At 37.6% G+C, this 22,402-nt stretch overlaps 1 protein-coding gene across 1 annotated transcript in view; it reads right to left on the minus strand.

Annotated features, from left to right (window-relative positions):
* Window positions 1-10,975: 10,975 nt before the first annotated feature.
* The window catches only part of LOC135127732 (uncharacterized), an 86,475-nt gene continuing 75,048 nt past the window's right edge, over window positions 10,976-22,402 (minus strand). The window contains exons 3-5 of the mRNA XM_064054319.1: window positions 18,737-18,811; window positions 13,967-14,969; window positions 10,976-11,967 (exon numbers count right to left, since the gene is read on the minus strand). Of these exons, the coding sequence (XP_063910389.1) occupies window positions 11,822-11,967; window positions 13,967-14,969; window positions 18,737-18,811 (1,224 nt within the window). The 3' untranslated portion in view covers window positions 10,976-11,821. The remainder of the gene's footprint in view (window positions 11,968-13,966; window positions 14,970-18,736; window positions 18,812-22,402) is intronic.

Genomic DNA, 22,402 nt, shown 5'->3' on the forward strand with positions numbered 1-22,402 from the left:
CCCAGCACACTCAGATTCTTTCAAACTACTTCAAAAACAGAACAAGGATTTTCTAAAATTCTTTCGAATTACTTCAAAAATAAAAACAAGTGGTCCACGGAATTGTTTCAAACCACTCCAAAAACTAAATACAAACAGTCCAGAAGACTCTTTTCAAATGACTGCTAAAACAAAAATGTGTTCCCGAGATTCTTTCAAACCACTTCAAGAAATAAACACAAGGTATCCCCGAGATTCTTTCAAACTATGTACTTCAAAATCAAAACAAACGATGTCCCGGAGATTCCTTCAAACCACTTCAAAAACCAGACACAAGGGGTCCCTGAGATTCTTTCAAACTATTTCAAAAACCAGGCACAAAAGGATCCCGGGATTCTTTCAAACTACTTCAATAACTAGACAAAAGCAAAAACCGAGGTTCTTTCAAATTACTGCAAAAAACAACACAAAATGGGCTCCAGAGATTGTTTGAAACTACTTCAAAAACCAGACGAAAGAGTTCCCCGAGATTCTTTCAAGCTATGTACTTCAAAAACAAAATAAAAGTGGTCCCCGAAATTATTTCTAACTACTTCAAAAAGTATAGACAAGGTATCCCCGCGGTTCTTTCAAACTACTTCAAAATCAAAACAAAAGTGGTCCCGGAGGTTCTTCCAAACTATTTCAAAAACCAGACACAAAAGGTCCCCGAGATTCTTTCAAACTACTTCAAAATCAAAACAAAAGGAGCTTGGAGATTTTTTTAAATCACTTCAAAAACCCGACACAAGGGGTCCTCGAGATTCTTTCAAACCACTTCAAAAACCACACACAAGGGGCGTCTGAGATTCTTTGCAAAGTACTTCAAAATCAGACCAAAAAAGGTCCCCAAAATTCTTTCAAACTGCTTCCAAAACCAAACACAAGCAGTCGCCGGGATTTTTTCAAATTATTGCTAAAACAAGACAAAATGGTTTCCAAAGATTGTTTGAAACCACTTCAAAAACCAGACGAAAGAGCACCACGGTATTCTTTCACACTACTTCAAAAACTAAATACAAGCAGTCCCCGAAATTCTCCAAATTACTGCAAAAACATTACGAAATGTGTCCCCGATATTCTTTCAAACCACTTCAAAAACTAGACACAAAGTATCCCCGAGATTCTTTCAAACTACTTCAAAATCAAAACAAAAGAGGTCCCGCAGATTCTTTCAAACCACTTCAAAAGCAGACACAAAGGGTCTTCGAGTTCTTTTTAAAACTACTTCAAAATCAAAGAAAAGAGTCCCCGAGATTTTTTCTAGCTACCTCAAAATCGAAACAAAAGGGGTGCCGGAGATTCTTTCAAAGCACTTCAAAAACCAGACACAAGGGGTTCCCTAGATTCTTTGCAAACTACTTCAAAAACCAGACACAAGAGATCCCCGGGATTCTTTTAAATTACTTCAAAAACTAGGCACAAGGTAAAATGAGTTTCAGAGATTGTTTGAAATCACTTCAAAAACTAGAAGAAAAAGCTCCAGGAGATTCTTTCAAGATACTTAAAAAAAATAAATAAAATTGGTCCCCGACATTCTCTCTAACTACTCCAAAAACTAGACACAAAGTATCCCGGAGATTCTTTCACACTACAACAAAATCAAAACAAAAAAAGTCCCCGAGATTCTTTCAAACTATTTCAAAAACTACATACAAGTATCCCGAGATTCGTTCACACTATTTTAAAATCAAAAGAAAAGAGCTCCCGCAGATTCTTTCAAACTACTTCAAAAACCAGACACAAGTGGTTTCCGATATTCTTCAAAAACTACATAAAAAACAAAACAAAAAAGGTTCCGGAGATTCTTTCAAACCACTACAAAATAAAAATAAATAAATAAATAAAAGTGGTCCACGAAATTCTTTCTACTCCAAAAACTAGACAGTAGGTATCCCGGAGATTCTTGCACACTATTTCAAAATCAAAACAAAAAGAATCCCCGAGATTCTTTCAAACTACTTTAAAAACAAAAAACTACACACAAGTATCCCCGAAATTCTTTCACACTACTTCAAAATCAAAACAAAACGGTACCCGAGATACTTTCAAACTAGTTCAAAATCAAAACAAAAGAGGTCTCAGAGATTCTTTCAAATCACTTCAAAAACCAGACACAAGAGATCCCCGGGATTCTTTTAAATTACTTCAAAAACTAGACACAAGCAGTCGCCGAGATACTTTCAAATTACTGCTAAAACAAGATAAAAGGGGTTCCAGAGATTGTTTGAAATCCCTTAAAAAATTAGAAGAATGAGCTCACCCTATTTCAAAAAAAAAAAGAAAGAAAAAGTGGTGCCCCAAATTCCTTTTAACTACTCTAAAAACTAGACACAAGGTATCCCGGAGATTTTTACTCACTACGTGAAAAACAAAAAAAGATTCTTTCACACTACAACAAAATCAAAACAAAAAAAGTCCCCGAGATTCTTTCAAACTACTTCAAAAACTACACACAAGTATCCCGAGATTCTTTCAAACCACTTCAAAAACCAAACACCAGTGGTCCCCGAGATTCTTTTAAAACTACTTCGAAATAAAAAAAATAAGTCGTCTCCGAAATTCTTTCTAACCATTCCAAAAACTAGACAAAAAGTATCCCGGAGATTCTTTCACACTACTTCAAAATCAAAGCAAAAAGAGTCCCTGAGATTCTTTCAAACTACTTCAAAAACTAGATACAAGTATCCTCGAGATTCTTTCACACTACTTCAAAATCCAAACAAAAAAGGTACCGAGATTCTTTCAAACCACTTCAAAAACAAAACACAAGTTGTCTCCGAGATTCTTTCAAATTACTTCAAAAACAAGACAAGGGATACCCGAGATTCTTCACAAACTACTTCAAAAACCAGACACAAGAGATCCCCGGGATTCTTTTAAATTAGTACAAAAACTAGACACAAGCAGTCGCCGAGATTCTTTCAAATTACTACTAAAATAAGATCAAATGGGTTCAGAGATTGTTTGAAATCACTTCAAAGACTAGAAGAAGAGCTCACCCTATTAAAAAAAAAAAAAGAAAAAGTGGTGCCCCAAATTCCTTTTAACTACTCTAAAAACTAGACACAAGGTATCCCGGAGATTCTTACTCACTACGTGAAAAACAAAAAAAGATTCTTTCACACTACAACAATATCAAAACAAAAAAAATCCCCGAGATTCTTTCGAAGTACTTCAAAAACTACACACAAGTATCCCAAGATTCCTTCAAACCACTTCAAAAACCAAACACAAGTGGTCCCCGAGATTCTTTTAAAACTACTTCGAAATAAAAAAATAAGTCGTCCCCGAAATTCTTTCCAAAAACTAGACAAAAAGTATCCCGGAGATTCTTTCAAACCACTTCAAAAACCAAACACAAGTGGTCCCTGCGATTCTTTTAAAACTGCTTCGAAATAAAAAAATAAGTCGTCCCCGAAATTCTTTCTAACTACTCCAAAAACTAGACAAAAAGTATCCCGGAGATTCTTTCAAACCACTTCAAAAACCAAACACAAGTGGTCCCTGCGATTCTTTTAAAACTACTTCGAAATAAAAAAATAAGTCGTCCCCGAAATTCTTTCGAACTACTCCAAAAACTAGACAAAAATTATCCTGGAGATTCTTTCACACTACTTCAAAATCAAAGCAAAAAGAGTCCCTGAGATCCTTTCAAACTACTTCAAAAACTAGATACAAGTATCCCCGAGATTCTTTCACACTACTTCAAAATCCAAACAAAAAAGGTCCCCAAGATTCTTTCAAACTACTTCTAAAACAAAACACAAGTTGTCTCCGAGATTCTTTCAAATTACTTCAAAAACAAGACAAAGGATACCCAAGATTCTTTCAAATTACTTTAAAAACAAAAAAATGTAGATCTCCGAAATTCTTTGAAACTATATACTTCAAAAACCAGGCATGAGGAATCCCCAAAATTTTTTCAAATTACTTTAAAATCAGGCACTAGTGGTCTCTGTAATTTTTTCAAACTACGTACTTAAAAATCAGTCAAACGAAATTCCTGAAATTCTTTCAAATTACTCCTATTTCAAAAACAAAACACAATTGGTTCTTTTGAATTGCCTCAAATACATCACAGGGAGGAACGGATCCGCAATCTGGAAGTCAGAAATTTTCCAGAAGCGCCAGTAGCCGTGATATACCAGAGCGTCTGCGCTTGAATCCAAATTTTATATATACCTACTTATCCCACTTGACATATAATTAGTAAAGCTTTTATGACTTTTGGCTTAACCCAAACCACCCTTAGAAGTCAACCTGACTATATATTAAGCTGCGACAAACAAATTTTACAATACAATACAGTGGCATAGCCAGTTTGACTTATAAGGGTAGTTTGCGATAAGCGGCTTAAGTCATAAAAGTTTTACTAGTTATATGTCAAGTGAGTTCAGTATACCATTGAATGAAATAAAATTTCGTCCTTCCGGGCGCCGATCTAAATTTTTCCCTTGACCATGACAAGTGGAAATCAAGACATAGTATATCGTAGCTTAATTCGAAAATTCTAACTAGTACTACTATAGAATAGATATGTTAAATTTTTAAATATAGTAGCATGTAGCGCATTTTGAGTTGTTTAAGATTACTTACTTAGTAATGTGTAATGTCAAACTGAAGACATTTTTATTTGCAGTAAGCTCTTAATAAGATAAATAGGCGGTAGCTTTGGACCGCGGTACGCAAATCCCAAAGTGGCCCGTGATTAATAAATAATTCATGATGTCATAATAAAATAAAAATTGATTTACAAATAAATTAAGCTTAAAATGTCGTTGTTAAACGAAGCAATCAGCGTTCTCGATCTAAATGGGGTGAAAAGAACAAACAAGTTTCGTCGGTGGACGCTTAATTTGGCAAGAGTTTTTGATATTTTATATTACGGAATGTTTGTGGATCGAAAAAATGCGATCGAAATGACTGATAGGAGCGAGTTAAAAGCCCGGTACTTTGTGAAATGAAGCCATCATTCCCTGTCACTTGTCAAAGAGGAGAATCTATCCGAGTTCCCAAATAAGCAATCGGTTGTCTCTGCCACCTCCGACTCATTTAGATCCAATCTCTTATTACGTGCATAAAATATCGTCCGCGGAAATGACGTCCAAGCACGGAAGAGCTTTCCATATAGTGCACACAAACGTACGTCCACAGCTCAATCAGCCACCGTCCGCCAAACAGATATTATCTGCCTTGATATCATTATTTTCGTGTAATTTAAATCGTTGCGTAATGGGTGTGTATGGAAATAAGGCCATTAAAGCATAGGAGTCTCTTGATTTATTGCTCCGAGGTAATGGAGCTTCATTTACCTTGATTAAAACGCACTCGCAGCCGTCCGGACTGCATCTCGCCGCGAAAGAGCAGCTCTTCTTGTTCTTGCACAAACTCTTTCTGTTTGCTTTCGTTCCCAAAACGCCAAAGCTCTCCGCGTTCCTGCTGGATTATCGCCGCTTCAATCTGGAGGTGTCAGGTGGTCGACTCGCAGCCATTTGAATCGTTCATTATTTTTATCGAGAGACAAAGCTCCACGCTGGATTTGTGACTCACATGTTACGATTAAATCTCTAATCGAGATTTGATCTCAGTTTGTTAAATTTCAACGAGCGAACGAGACCAGATATCGACGACCGAACGCAGCAATTAAAATTTCGCAATTAACACTTTCGAAAGACCAAAAAACAATATTTTATGCTGACAAGTTACGCGATATCGATAATTGTTTGCATAAATATTAAGTCATAGTGGGCTGCAGGTTCGGCAGAATTACTTAATCATGGTGTCATTACGGGAGCCAAGAACAATCAACCATATTAGCTACTTAATGTATTGGCGCAAGGACGACCTTTCGGCTTGATTCGCTGCGTCTTGGTCGGGCGTTTTCGATTCTACATTAAATCTCTGATCCGGCTCAAAGGACCACTTTTTTTTAATAACAACTACAATTTCTTGAATGCAAGGTGTAATCTGTAGTTTGAATTAAATGATGCTACATATTAAAAAACCACTTCTATTATGTAGTTCAAACGACCCAAAACCGAGACAATAAACAAAACCAAATATAGTGTGCGAGTTGAATGCATCATTTCAGATTCCACATGCTTGTTATTCACTTTGTTGCACTCGTTAGCTAATAATTGTTACAATTTAGTACAGAATTTATGTAACAGTGCTTCTGGTCTTATTAAAGTTTAAACGAGTTTACTGACAAGTACACCGTGACCGAAATGTCTACCAGTTACACGAATTCTGTTAAAATCTTCTCACAAAACGCTAGTTTTGTGTTTGATGATACAGAGCAAGTACTCAACTTGTAGGTCGATTTGGTGTATTGTAGGTATAGAAGTAAAGGTCGTCTGAATAAATCAAAATGTGGATGAATGTCAATTTGAATTTTTGTTAGTTCTGTGTTTGTTATTTTGTTCTTTCAAAATAAATTTAAATCAAAAATAACAAGCAAAAGGTCACATGTAATCTATAATTATGGGCATGGGTCAGTTGTGCGCCATGGTCAGAAATATCTGCATATAATTTTAAGGGTTAATACAATAAAGAATTGTTGCCTGTCGTAGTAGTTTACGTGGGTACTAGTCACATTAAAATAAATAAAAACTTAAAAAGCTGAAAATGTTTTATTGATCTTTAATATTCTACCAAAAGGTTCATTGGAAACAAAATAAAACAGTTAGTTAAGAAATAACTTATTGTTTTAGAAATCTATCGAAACATTTTTCAGAAAAACAGGTCTTCTGATCTTTTCACCCCTCCACTGCTGGAGTTACTATGAAATACTTATAGACAATGACAAACCCATATAATCACATGAGGTATTAAAATAACCGCGGCGCGCAAGTGTCCAACACCCCATAAATATAATGAAATTTTAGAAGCCATAATAAATAATTGTTAAAATCCGAAATACCTTTGTTGTTTTGAGATTTTGAGGTTATGTTTAAAGGAAAACTACTTAGGATTATGGTAGTGATAATTTAAAATCCTAACCCTCTCGCTGATTGCTTGAAAGGAACAAAGGTTCTACTAATCAGACATCCATGAACACATTTTAGTCAATAAAATGCGTCCTGTTTAAGATATATTTAGACCAATCAAAACACAGGAAAAACTAATTTAATTTAGTCTAAAAGGTATTAAAACAAACTAAAAATCGAAATCGTCGTCATTGTCACTGCTATCATTTAGATGATAATGGGATACAATGAATTGAGATGTAAGTTCCAGTTTTTTTTTTCTATTTTTATCACATATGCTCTGTACATTTCTCCCATAAGTTTTTGAATTTTATTTTTTTAGTTTTTCAACACTAGTACAATTTGAAATAATTTTTCCCACGAAAGATCACTTGAAAATGAATAATTTTAAGAGTTACTAGGTATCTAGAATTAGTACCAGGAATTTTTATATAAATTTCTTTCCATATTGTTTACTTTTGTTAATATCTAGAAGACGTCTAATTCGTAAAACCCTTAATCTTGATCAATTTATTGAGGGCTTCCAATAATCACTTCTCGAAATAGTTCACTATTTCCCGGACTCTACGTTACATTGTTTTAAAAAATAAAAATATCTATAACACGTGATGTTAGAAAAAGCTGATACATTTTTTAGTTTTTTTCAAACTTGACATCCCGTCCACCCGCCCTCTCTTGTCTTAGACGGTATCTCATTTGCCAAAATCAGTTTTATGTTAGAAAGTACTAGCCCCGCCCAGCCGCCCTCTCTTTTCTTAGAGGTTACTTCATTTGCCAAAATGACTCTTATCTTAGCAGGTACTAGCCCCGCCCACCCACCCTCTATTTTCTTAGAGGGATCTCATTTACCAAAATCAGTCTTATCTTAGCAGGTATTAGCCCCGCCCACCCACCCTGTCTTTTCTTAGAGGGTATCCCATTAGCCAAATTAGTTTTATCTTACCAGCTACTAGCCCCGCCCACCCACCCTCTTTTTTCTTAGAGGGTATGCCATTTGCCGAAATCAGTTTTATCTTAGCAAGTACTGAACATCTTCTCTAGTTGGTTATACTTTAATGGATTTTTCTTTCGTTGATTTTGTTTTTGTTTATAATTTATAAATACCTTATTCATTTTTTTTTAGGTTTATTTATTAATGACTACTTGTTGTTCTGATTATTCTCATAAAAAAATAAAAGGTGAATTTCAGTCACCATCGATACCAAGAAACCTGAAAGTAAGCTGGATCTATTCATGCATTAGGTGCGTGCAGTGTTGCCAATTTTACTCTTATAAAATTACGGTTTTTTTTTTATTATTTTTTGGGGACAGTCGAAACTCCCGTACATGCCGTACTGAATCCGCCATTTTCCAGACACCCGGTATACGAATGTTATTTTATAAAATTTAAATAACCTTAAGAAATCATGAAACGTCGAGAAAACATGAAGGTAGTCAGTCGCCCTGGACCCTATTACAATACTTCCCGGGTTTACACTCGAGAAGTAACAGAAAAACTTCCGGAATTAACGACTGATAAAATTCGTCACCAGAGAATTCAAAAGAAGTGACAATTAAGTCTGAACGAAAATGATCTTTAAATTACGGCCGCAAAATAACGTCTGCATTCCTCAAGAAAAACCGAAAACTAAATACCCAGAACAATAATTCTGTTCTATTCTCTAACACAACTATAAGCTCTAACGCACTTGCGTCTCGTCACAATTATTCTACCTTCCTTCAATTCAACACTGTTTAATCACATTCATTTTGCACTGGCTACCATTTTCACCTGAATGTACTGTTTGATAAGGGTCAGGATAGTTTAAATTAGTGTCATTAGTGTCCAAGCTGTCGCCTCTCTGGTCGATATAGTTTTGTTCTTGTATATTAATGGCTGCTAGACCTACGCCAGTTTTTCCACGCCACATTTTCCACATTTTTTTGTTTCACACAACTCCGTAAAAGTTTTACGTCCACACTTTTACTACTTCCGGTATTCCTCGATACATTTTGTGCAATACACTTATCTACTCAGTCATTATTTTCAGCACTAAACCGTAAAAGTGTCATTAAAAAAACATTCGGTTTAGCGGTCGTCAAAAACGTTATGTTACTTAGCAACTTATAACAATCGAACGATGACAGGATGAACTTTCGGTAAACACAGAAAAAATTTGAGGCTTAAAACTGAACAGAGAACGAAAAGAAGCAAATTAATTTTTAATAAAAAAAAATGTCTACGGAATTAAAAGCCACTTCAGAGTTTGAAAACTTGTTACTCTGTAAGCAAAGACATCAGATCGAGGTAAGTAAACGCAAAAAAAAATCAATAATCAAGTGTTTTAACTTCAGGATTAGGGTTTGATGTCCCCGAGAATACTGGTAAATATTTTGCGACAATTTATTAGGGCCTTAAAGCAATGCGTACTCAATATTTTGTCATATCGGGCGAGCAATATAATTTGTTATCGAGGCATCTTTGGAATTGAAATACGTCTAAAACAGTTTTAATTGCCGATAAATTTTAAATAGGCAAAAAGTAAAATCCTTATAAAGTGATTTTTAATTTTGATCTAAATTTGACATCAGTTATCATAACATCTGGAATTTGATATTTAGGATATTTATTATATTTGCTTACATGTTTCGATAGTATCAAGTATCATCATCGGAGCAAGCAACCGTATGGTATATTGTTAGTTTCTCCCTCCTCTTCCACCTCTCTCATCTTTTTATGGTGACTAGCGCTTTCATTTTATAAATTTATTGCTTCTAATATTATCCACACACGTTTATTTGTAATTCATGTAAGGTGTTAATTATTTAATGTTAAAAATTAAATTCCCCGTCTACAGCGCAATCTTCATACGGAAGTTGTCAAGCTATAAATAACCAGGCAATCTTGTAGGTCTTTGGTGTTTAGTATTCAAGCGATATCTCTAATGATTCCTATTACTTTGTCATTACAAGCTAGTTAAATACAGTTAACAATTAAGTGAAATTATCTTGGTATTCTAAGTACAGACGTTTCGCTTGGTCGTACCTGAACGCATGATTACCGACCAGGTGACGCTATTTCAATATATTTCCCGCAACTCAATACCAACTAATAAACTCATAATATCCCCTTCAAAACATAATTCCAGCAACATTTCAACGAACAACAGCGGCACGTATTTTAAATCTATCATCGCAAGCCTCATCGAAAACTAAAGTAAACAAACAATTAACGCTCAAAGTTGCAATAAAACTTTGTTTACATCGTGTTTGATTTTACGGCAGCTGTTTCCTCGTGTGAGGCTTTTTACCCAACGGTAGCACGTGTCTTCTTAAATTCGAGCTAATAATTCGATCTCGCACGACTCAACCGACTGTATATTTTCCTCGATTTCCTAGCTAAACCGTACAATTCCATTACACTCAATACCATTTCCCCATTTCCATCGATTCCCTTACCTCGAGTGACGGTAATGATTGCAGATCTACACAATTTCAATTTCTTAACCGAAAGAAAGTTTTTTCTGTTTAGAGGACAAGATTTCCCGAGCGGATAACGTCACGTTCGGGAGGTTTTCGGTTCAAGCTTCTTTCTGACAGCTTATTAAGATTGATATTGTTTGAAGAAATTACGCGGGAAGGGGGCTTTCCAGAACGAAATGCCAGAATCTGGAATTGTGCGATGTAGTTGGATGAAACTGGGGTCCTAATGACTTTAGCGGAGAACTGCGCGAATGAAAATGAACGGGATTAGAGTTGGCTGCGGTGTACGACTTGCGTAAAATTCTTTGACGTAAGTGTCTTAAAAGAATGTTTGGATGTAGACGTGACAATTAATCTTAATCTTTAAAGATGTCGTGACAGCAGTGACAGTACTGCCAACTTAAGTTTTGAATTCACACCTCTTTTAGGTTCCAGTTGGTGTGTTGTCCAGAAGCAGTGTAAAGAATTTGGGGAAAAGTGGGTTTTGAGAATGAAAGACGTCGTTCCACTGATAATAATTATAATAATTATATTTACATTTAGCCATGGAACTGACTAAGACCATGTTTAATAGAAAAATAACTTATATGATATATAATAGATAATTATAATACAATAAAGTATTTACAACGAAATTAATTTAATGATCGGTTAGATGCGGACGTCGATGGGCTCGAGCTTAAAATATTCATGAAATTATAATTTTATAGCTTTGGAATATTAGGTCGATTAAGCGAATCAGGGCCGGGATAGATGTAAAAATCTCGAGCACGACGAGGCCCGGTCGTAAAATACGAGACAAAGAGCACATCTGATGTATGAAGCTAACTAACCAACAATAACTACTCAGCTACTGTCCAAATATTGACAAATACATTATTGAGTTTCCAATAAGATTATCAGCAATTTACAGGTCTTAAGTTCTTCACGGTTTTTGGACGTCCTAAAATTGGGATAAATTTATGTACAAAAGTCTAGGCGTTAAAAGTCTGCAAATAAATTAACTAAAAATCCTTAATAAAAAAATAACACAGTCGTTCTCTCTTTCGAATCTACATAACTTTGAAAATTGCTTCGTCTTGTCTTGCGCAGTAGAACTAAATCAAATTGGTTTCACAAGAACAGTCTCAAGCAAACAAACTTGCACTTTCGACATTATTGGCGAGTAAAATGTTCGAATTTAGACTAGTTTTTATACACATATACACTTATAATCATTTTTTAAGAGTCCCGGTGCTTTCACTCGCGTTAACACTAGTCAAAATTTCACTCTTTCACATAAAACTTAGGAACTTTTTTTAATCATCCTGTTTGGCGCGAGTTGTTTTGATTGCGTCACAACTATGTCGTCACACTTGAACTTCGTGTCGTGCAGTCTTTTCCGATTCACTTAAAAAATTGCTGTTGTGGGCACCCTGGAATGTGACTTCCGGCGTCTCACAGTTGCCGTATTTGGTCTCGTCCGCAGACATCACAGATATTATTGGTTGGAAGCCTGAAACAATGCATTACTGTTAGAAAAATACAGTAAAATACAAACAACGCTAATCAAACATATTTATTATGTGTAAACATTCACACAGTAACGCCACGGTTATTATTTTTTCACGAATACAGTTACCACTCTGTAAATACGCACTATTCAAACGTAAACAATGCGCTTGCTATTTTACGCTAAATTCCCGAAATTCACTAATTTGCGATAACGGGACGCAGTAAACGATGTTCACTTAAAGTCGGGTCGTTTTTCCAACTTTTTAAACCGGCAATTTTGATTTAATAATAATATAAAAAGAGAGAATTAAATAACAATAACTTATGGTAATAACTGTCCGTATTAACGGCTTCAGAATTTGACGATCTACCAATATGGAAAATTATTAATATTCAAATTAGTTCAAAGACTGGTCAATTTAAAAATCATTCACTCTTTATAACCGATAATAATCATAATATTTTAATATCGTCATATAAAAATGATTTATACCTTGTTTTCACGTCAAACTTCAAGGAAAATTTTGGACAAATCGTGCCAAAAGTCTCGTCTGGATATTTATTTCAGTAACAAATAACGGTCATCAAATGTATACGCACATAAACATAATAAATGGACAAAAACAATTCTTGCAATAAATTATAAGTTTTATTTTCCACAAATTTACTCTATGTTGGCGCTACGATGTCCTCAAAATTTTGAAAATATTTAATTCTTAAATGATGATTGTTATAATATATAAACACTTAAATTAAAACATTGATCTAGGTGGTCACCAATTCATTCGTTCATTGAACTCTTTTATACAAAATAGCTCGTTCGAAAACCTCACGACTTTCTTATGGTCCGATAGTTCTAACATGATGCACTTTATTTATTTTAATAAGCTATAATTGGTCCAAATTTGTGCTCGGAATTTAAAAGTTGTCAAAAAGATGTGACCTGTTTTACAAGTATGACTATCCTGTACATCGGACAACAAAGATGCTTTTCATTTGAGTCAACACTTAGGTACCCGATAAAAGCAACTTTGAAATCGCCTGGGTTATGTGTGTACATATTTATAAGCTTCAGCTTCCCCGTACTTGTACAAATAGCAGTAAAATTAAATAACTTTATTCTGTGAGCGCAGCAGTGGAACTATCCATGCATCTCAGCAAAACAAACGATTTTTATTCCCGCAGCATACAAATTTCTATTTAAATGCACAATAACGCAGCGGTGCATAACTTTAAAATTGTATCCAGGAACAGCGCGTTTTCTCTTAGCATCACTTCAATTATTAGTGCTCCTATCGATCTATTACCCGACATGACAAGTAATTTGGGCCAATCGCCCGCGGTCAACAAAGTGAAGTCAAACAGAACATGCGAAGGGCTGCTTGGTCGCTGTTTACCCCTCTTTAAGAAATAAACTCAATAAGGCGATTAATTGAGGCATGTGTCGCTTGTCGCAGTGCGGTGCATTACGTCAACACAAATACTCGCATGTCTCATTGTGGAATCTCGGAGTTATAGTCGCGTGATTTAACGAGTTTTTAGGAATATGAAATCGGTCGGGGAAGCACCGATCACGATAGTTTGTCGAGGGTTACAAAATGAAAAATATTCCAGCCGGTGCGCGATACATGCGGCAACGACGCATGAAAAAGGGCATCAATCTATCAAGTTGCGTGAAGAAAAAGTGATTCCACGCATCCTCGCGTGATCGTCGCCATTACAGAGACAAGAACTAATGTTAATTGGAAGTTTACCTGTAAACACAGCTACGTTCAAATAACGTTTACTATAGGTGGAGCGCTGCTTGAAATTTTCAACTTCGTTTTCTGGTAAGTAGAATCTAACGTCGTTGCAGTCACTTTATTTACTCGTTAATTACACATCTCAAGACAGTGAATAGTGGTGTCCCGCAAGGAGGCTTGTTAGACCCCTTATTTTTCATAAATTGCATTAATGATCAAATGATTAACTAAGGTAAGAATCACGAAAAATGTGTTTACCTGTGTATCCGGTGAAGTCTTCAACGAGCTTGTGGCTCCGGATCGACGTCGAGCCGGTGATCATGTTATCTATGGCGTTGCCGTACCTCCTCCGACACCTCCAGAAGGCCACGCCGAGTACCACGGCGAAGAGGAGAACGGCGAGGCCGGCGCCCCACATGGCGTCGCTGCTGTACCACTTGGGCTTGACGTTCTCGCCCTGGAACGCGCTCACCAGCACCGACAGCAGCGGTGACTTGAAGTCGATGTCCTCCGGGATCTCGGCGGACATCAAGTTGAGGTCCTCTTGGCTCTCCGTGGAGACTTTCTGGGCGCGGCCCGTGTCCAGGTCCATCATTTCGGACTTGAGATTTTCAACTCCGGGGATGCGCGAGACGAGTTCAACTTGTATGTGATAGACTGTATCGGGCCAGAGGGACAAAGTGACACAAGTCGAGTCGGTGAACAAGTTCCCTTTCAGGCCGCCCCCGTCCACTTCCCAAGTCACCAAGTAAACGCCGCGACTGGCTTTCGGTTCCCAGGCGATCTCCCCAATCACCAAAACTTTCTGATGGATGAGGGACACCTCCCGCAACACCCAGGGGGCGTCGGCGTCGGTCGTCGTGCTTTTGCTGGTCGTCGCCTTGATTTCCGTATTGACGGTCTTCTTTTTCTTCTTGTTCTCCCGAAAACTGGCCTCGTCGGGGCTGTAAATCGTCACTAGGCCTTGCGGGTGGACCACGAGCACACGCAGCATGGCTCCGCGCTTATCGGTATTGAGGGGCACCCGAGTGGTGAGATCCAGCGTCTGGATGATCTGCCGCCAGACGCCGCCTTGGCTTTTGATCATCACCACGTACACTAACGGGGTCTTGGACTCGACGGAGGAGGGTCGCGGCCACCGCGCCAAGGCTCCAGACACTTGGATCACGCCCTCCCCTTTGGTGTGGATGACCGGTTGCGTCTGCTGGACCTGCGTGGAGGCTTCCGCGTGGAATCTGCAGGCTTCCTGGCAGCCGGGGAACTGCAACGAAATTTCGCTATTAGTTTCACCGAGATAAATATCGACAGGCTGACAATCAGTAATTATTGGACATCTAATTTACATTCGGACAGCCATCGAGGAGTAATCGCGAGATAATTCCAGAAACTTAAACCGGTATAATTACGAGCGTACACCTGAACTCAATTAGATGCGCGCTGGACGAGTAAGCAAGTTGCCATAAAAGCGCGCCGGGTTTGCGGAACGTCGGGTTTAATAATATCCAGAACGCCCTGAGCTTCAGCTATTAAAAAAGACTATGACACTAACGGGTGGTTTTTGCTGCCACGGCCAGGAGGAAGAGGTCGGAGGGAATGTTATTAAATGTCCCAGTAAGCTGCAACGAAACGGATAAAACAGCGTTTTTGAAAACAGGCTGAGGACTCTTGTAATTCCGACGGCCAGACTTCCCAAAATTGGGACCACTAATTTGCGCAAATTAAATAATTAGAAGCAATTGCGGAGATAAATACAGATTAGGTGTACGTGCACCTGCATTTCCACCGTTGCAGGTTAAATACCTGCCTCCAAAATTGTAGACTTTTTGTTGCGCACGAGTTTCTAGGGGTCTGGTTACGGTCACGATAGGCTTTATTTAGCAAGATTATTAGGGCCATACTTCCAAGGTTCTGCTATTTCATTTCCAATGTAGGTGTAGTACTAAATAGGTTTCTCGAACAGTCTGATCAAAACACTCAGCAAAGGTCAGCACAAGTATTATGATTGGTTATACTTCGTACCCGTATGGTAGAAGTCTTGCCTGAATGCCGGTCATTTCCGGGTCAGTGGTGTATCTTACAATACGTTAATGTGTTATATATAGGGTTTCTACTCTGCTTACACCACTAGAAATCGGAATTTGTGTAAACTGTGCTCTTTCGTGTACGAATTAGCACCACTTCCTGCACTTGCTGCAGCAGGTCGTGATTTATGCGTAAGTGGCCCTAATCAGGAAACGTTTGCACCTACGCGGCGGTGCCGCGCCGCCCCCGGCAGTTATTAAAAATTCGCTTTTGTAGTTAGCGCTAGGCAAATCCTTTGAGCAAAACTTTTTCATGCGTGTCCTGATTTCTGGTTTAATTGCGGCCGGATTTATCTGCGGGCTGCAGCCGCCGCCGCCGCCGTCTCCTGTCGAGTCGTCCTTCATATGCATGAGGGCGGCTTAATTCTTCGCAACAATAGAGGCGTCGATCCCGAAGTTGGCGAAAACTGGGAAACACACTTTATTTGATTAAATGCATGTCTGGATAGAGAAACCGCATTAGTGTGGGAATGCAAAGGCAATAAAGAGTCGGAGAAAAATAATCCACGGACTGGAGGAACACAACAAACGTTTTAAATGTCGCATACTTGCTCGCACTTTTATGTGCTCTTAATTAACTATACGTTTAATGAATACAAAAGCCTCTCCCTGAGCAGGACTTTAGGAGTTTATTCTAGATGATAACGCACTTGTACGTGTATTTTATCGCCTGATTTGCGAGCGATTAATTGCATAAAGTGGTGGAATAATTATTGCCAACAAGCACTTTCTCTCGTCAAGATCCTGCTTGATTTATGGCGAAATCGAAACCGATTGAGCTAGTGACACGAGGGGCAGAAATAATGCGGTTTATGGTCTTACGTGTGCTAATTCGACCAAAGTTTCTGCGGGCAGTGATTTTCAATTAAAAGTGAAAATAAATGAATGTGAGATTTTATCAGTTGTGTAACAGTTAATTAAAAATTATGAAAGTATGCCATCTAAACTTTAATATGGTTAAAAGTCAAGAGTGCGTCATTAGCATGATTGTTCCTGGTGATATTTAGGCTTTTACGTTTGAGATGCGCGGTATTAATGAGCGTTTCAGAAGGTGAAAAATTAATTACATTCACAGACATTAAGCCAAAAGTTACGACATTAATCCGAACTTTTTAGACACAAATCTGCACAAGATATGTGTGTGCAGCAGATGATACAGGCAATTATTCATTCTTACGTAACATCATCTTCTAAAACATACTCCACTACCAAATTAAATAATTCTTGCCAAGATTAAAGAAAATGCGCTCTCATTTTTTTCTGTCGCATAAATTATCGTCAAATTAGAACATAATTTGTTAGAAGAAATATCTTATTCGATCTCCTATTGCAACAATTATCATAAACTATAGGTTACGCCCAGATATCATTATATTGCAACGGCAACTTCCACAGTTTAGCTTCTATTAATATGTGTAACGATTACGAAATTACCATGCAACGAATGGTAAGTCAAAGATTTTTTATCAATTTACACAAAAAGGAACAAGAGAAGCCTACTGATAATCAGAAACTGGTACACTTGTCAGATACATATTTCTTATTCCATTGATACAAGAACATGATACGGTTTAATAACTGATAACAGCGGAGGAAATCATGAGGAGGCGTTTGTAACAGGTTATGGGAACAAGTTGATGCAATATTTGATCAAAAATGACCATATCTCTATCGAATTGATACGATTTTTATGATCAAGAAACCAAACAAGGTGCAAGTGTTAAATTGTTTTATTTTTCAGTCTGTCTAACCCTCTTGTGTGGCTTCAGCTCTCGTATTTTCCGAGTTTCCAAATGAAGTTGGTCTCATTTAAAAAACAAAAAATATCTTTTAAAAAGCGATTTTCTTTGTACTCCTTCATTACAAGGTAGAAGCTGAAGAAAAAAATTGCATGTCACCCTTTGAAGAATTATCAAAGCGGAAATAAAATCACGAAAAAGATAAATTTCAAAACCTTAGACGAGTTAGATGTAGAAATTTACGAAATGTGTGACAAAAATGTGGCACCTATTTTGGCACTGTCGCCTAAGAAACTGGTCGAACAAAGCTTGGTTGTGGAATCAGCTTGAGAGCCTGTCGAATGTCGCGTTCCGGCTTTGTGTTCCGGCGAAACCTGAAGACGCTTTCATTAGCTTTGTTGATTTGTTACGAAATTAAAATTCTTATCTGTGGAAAGGTCTTCATTCTTGTAAAAAATCAGTTTTCATGCATAACAATTCGAATCCCTGTCTGTGTGGCACAAAGTCACGCTACTGTTGAATGGGTAGGTGGTTGGCATGTTTTGCATATTCAATTGTCATTGTTTCGACGCGGCTCGAATGCAGATAATGGCTTTTGCATCTCAAAGAAAAGATTAATAGATTTAATTTAATATTGTCTAGTTGGAATGGAACGAGGGCTTCGTGGCGGGAGCTTGTGCCTCGTGTTTATTAACTTTGCGAGGGTATAGTATCGGAATTTTAAAAGGAGAGGGCGCGAGTGCTTTTCCGGAATGGGATTTAAATTCTGCTCTTGCACGTCGAAATAGCAGGGGTATATCTCACCGGCCCCGGCAACGTTCAAATAAATAACTAATATTTATGTTCCGTGTAATTAAACTTTCATTATATTCCGGTTTGTAGTTTTGTATCTCCCGGTGCAAGTTATCTCCCGGGAAACCTCACGAACATCGGATTTTAAACAGCGTAATCTAGACGGAATTAATCAATAATTCAAACACTCGCATTGCATGACAATTCTTCATTATCGGCCGGTGAATGCTCCATTATGTGAAACGATACAATGCGAGCCATTATATTTGGGCAGTTACACCGTCGAGAGAAACTCCAACTTGTTACGTTCCGTTTTAATTTATTTTTACGCCTTCGGAACCCCGCGTTCAATCCTCGGATGATTAATGTTCTTTTTCTACTAACGTTTAATTCACAATACGTAACTAAATACTCACACATATCTCCTTCTCTTCGCACATGGCACCCCAAACTTGGAAGTTGGACTGCAACAGCTCGCAGTTTTCCCAACACTGTAACAAGAAAAAATTATTTACAGTTGCTGTCAGGACATGTTTCACTTTTTATCGGCGACAACTGCGCTGCTTAATGACGAAAGTGGATATTAAACGACCAAATAAACACAAAACACATGACACGACCGTACCAACATACACACATGTTCCAAAAAATTACGACCTCATCACCGCAACAGGCGCACCATCTCATCAACAATCATTACGCCACGGAACACCCAAATCGAGCGCACAAGGAACCAAAACCGACGACAAAAAGAATGCTGAAATATTAAAGAAGGCCCCGCGCTGCAATTTTATCAATAATTCCATCAACGAAACAAATTGGAATGAAATTATTCCCTCCAAGTGTATCATTAAGAAAGTTAAAACTTTGTGTGTCGCGAAACTCCCTCTTCGCATACGAATTCCTTTTCCTTTCATTCGATCGCTCCCCCTCGTCTTGCCGCAAGAAAAACTCGCAAAAAGCCCAACGATCATGAATTCATAATTACCTATCCTACCCAATAAAAACGGCGGATCAAAACATTTGAATGAGAATGTCAACTTTGCGAAACAGGCACAGGCACTTTTCAACCAACTACTCAATATTTCCTGCGAAATGATGATAAGATATGAAAAATAGCGGTTTTATGAGCTTTGTCCATTTCCTGCTATAACCAACCCCACAACATTATGCAAATTGGCGCACAAATTTTTTTTCACATGCCACGATATCTTACTCGCTCGCAACGCCAACATAAAAACATATTTGTCGTATTTATTCGGTCCTACTTCTGTGGAAGCCCAATGAATATAAAAATCCGCTCAACTATAGTTTCGCCGGATCGTTCACGACGTTCTAAAAAACGAAATCGCCCGGAAAATAGACCTACTCAATGAGGAAGAATATAAAAATGGAGAGATCTACAAATAACAACCTATACTCACTCTCCCTTCTTACTTACTTCTTACAAAACAAAACTCAAGGCAAGTTCGAACATTACGGCTCAACCAATTAAGTGTTACCAACTGTTAGTAATAACGATATATCTACATAGTTAACTATTGTAGCAGTAGTGGTGCGGATATCTATATGTCATCCGTTCTAGAGAAGGGACATTTAACACACATTGAGGGTTAATCGCCTCCCCCACGAGCATAGCAGTGTCTTTCTGCCAAACATCTGTCAATATCCTGGCTACTGCACAGGAACTTTCGTAGACAGAACCAGGAAAGATCTGTCAAGCACTTTCCAACTATAAATGGCGGTCCGTCAGCGCATCTTTCGATGATAACATCGTCACAATTCCACCGAGTTTCAACAAGTTGAATGAAGTATTGGCGCCTTATGTTACGATTCCGTCCGCAATTGCAATGAATTCGACAACAGTAAAGAATTCTTAATAGCATCGATCAAATCTTACCTCCCTTAAAGAGGAAGCAGATAGTCGTTGAAAAAAAAAAACTATTTAGATCCCTGTGTGATAAACAGGACGCGGAATAAAATCTCACTGCTGGAATCGCTCAGTTGAAGTAAGGTATGTTTTACGGCGCTTTGATCTGGTCCACAAGACGTCGCCAGTGGGTCTCACTAGGAGTGTTTACGGCTGCTAATACTACGTCAAATAATAGTACTCGATACCCTTTTTAACTTTTCAACTACAGAACCACAGAATTGTTACGAGTATGTTATATTATGTTGATTCTGAGATGATGTAATCAAAGTGTCGACGCGGCGGCACTGGATCGAGCGCGTGACATTTTATTCCGCGCCTTGGTGATAAAACACGAGATATCCTAAAGATCAATTCCCAGGGCCCTTACTTTTCATTATTTTCATAAACAATTTTTCGTCATCCACTACTGCCAATAACGCTGCGAACAATGCAACAAACAGCAGTACAGATTTAATTAATTGTATTTGAACAAAAGAGCTTAATCTTAGCAGAAAAGTAGTTTTCAGCAAACAGATTGATAATGAATTTAGGGGTTATATTTTTCCCAAAAACACGAAAAATGTCAAAAGTACCCGAAAATTAGAATGTTTTAGGTGTGATTATAGGCAATCGTAACAGATATGGAAAAATCATTTTGACAGCGTTCAAAGAAAAAATGAATGGAATATCCTACAGAAAAGTGATGTGGAAATATAACGGGTGCTCAATTCAAAAAGTTATCAAGTTGGTGTTGTTTGATAGCAAAATAAGTATCGAGAAAGGTATGCGTTTTATATATACTACTGTGTATAAGTGACATATGACACGTTGTTGAAAAGCGTTAATTTTATTATAAAACAAGTCACCCGATGGATTACAACACTTCCTTAGCTTAGGTTCGAGAAATAAAAGTGAGGTTAAGTTGTAAGTCCACGTTATTACCTGTCATCGATTCAGTTTTAGATTTGTTGCAGACATGCTTCACAATCTGGGGCGTGAAAGGCCAAGATTTCACTCTACTTAAAGGTAAATAAAAATTGGATCCGGGCACCGGCGCTCTGGTCTACCATGGGTACCGTCTGGAAAATTCCCGATTTCCAAATGGTCCCATCTGTCCCTACTCGTGATGACTTGTCTTTGAAGTAATATGAGAGAATCTCAGGGACCTTTGATTGTCCTCTTTTTGAAGTAAATTGTAAAAATCTCGGGAACCCCTTTTATTTTTTAATAGTTTGAAAAAATCTCGAGGATGCGTTTTGTTTTGTTTTTCAAGTAGTTTTTAAAGTATCTTGGGGATCCCTTGTCTTGTTTTTGAAGTAACTTAAAAGAATCTCGGGGACCCCTTTGTTTTGTTTTTGAAGTGGTTTGAAACAATCTCGAGAACCCCTTGTGTCTGGTTTTGGAAGTAGTTTGAAAAAATCTCAGGGAGCCCTTGTGTCCGGTTTTTGAAGTGGTTTGAAAAAATCTCAAGTACCACTTTTGTCTGAGGGTTTTTTGAAGTAGTTTGAAAGAATCTCAGCGACTCCTTTTGTCTTGTCTTTGAAGTAATATGAAAGAATCTCAGGGATCTTTGTGTGTCCTCTTTTTGAAGTAAATTGTAAAAATCTCGGGAACCCCTTTTATTTTTTAATAGTTTGAAAAAATTTCTAGGATCTGTTTTGTTTTGGTTTTGAAGTAGTTTTAAAGTATCTTGGGGATCCCTTGTCTTGTTTTTGAAGTAACTTAAAAGAATCTCGGGGACCCCGTTGTTTTGTTTTTGAAGTGGTTTGAAACAATCTCGAGAACCCCTTGTGTCTGGTTTTGGAAGTAATTTGAAAAAATCTCAGGGAGCCCTTGTGTCCGGTTTTTTAAGTGGTTTGAAAAAATCTCAAGTACCACGTTTGTCTGGTTTTTTGAAGTAGTTTGAAAGAATCTCAGCGACTCCTTTTGTATTGTCTTTGAAGTAATATGAAAGAATCTCAGGGATCTTTGTGTGTCCTCTTTTTGAAGTAGTTTTAAAGTATCTTGGAGATCCCTTGTCTTGTTTTTGAAGTAACTTTAAAGAATCTCGGGGACCCCTTTGTTTTGTTTTTGAAGTGGTTTGAAACAATCTCGAGAACCCCTTGTGTCTGGTTTTGGAAGTAGTTTGAAAAAATCTCAGGGAGCCCTTGTGTCCGGTTTTTGAAGTGGT

The sequence above is a fragment of the Zophobas morio genome, unplaced genomic scaffold (genome assembly GCF_036711695.1).
Source record: "Zophobas morio isolate AGI-343-1 ecotype UQ-CSIRO unplaced genomic scaffold, CSIRO_AGI_Zmor_V1 ptg000002l, whole genome shotgun sequence".
In the NCBI taxonomy this organism is placed as follows: domain Eukaryota; kingdom Metazoa; phylum Arthropoda; class Insecta; order Coleoptera; family Tenebrionidae; genus Zophobas; species Zophobas morio.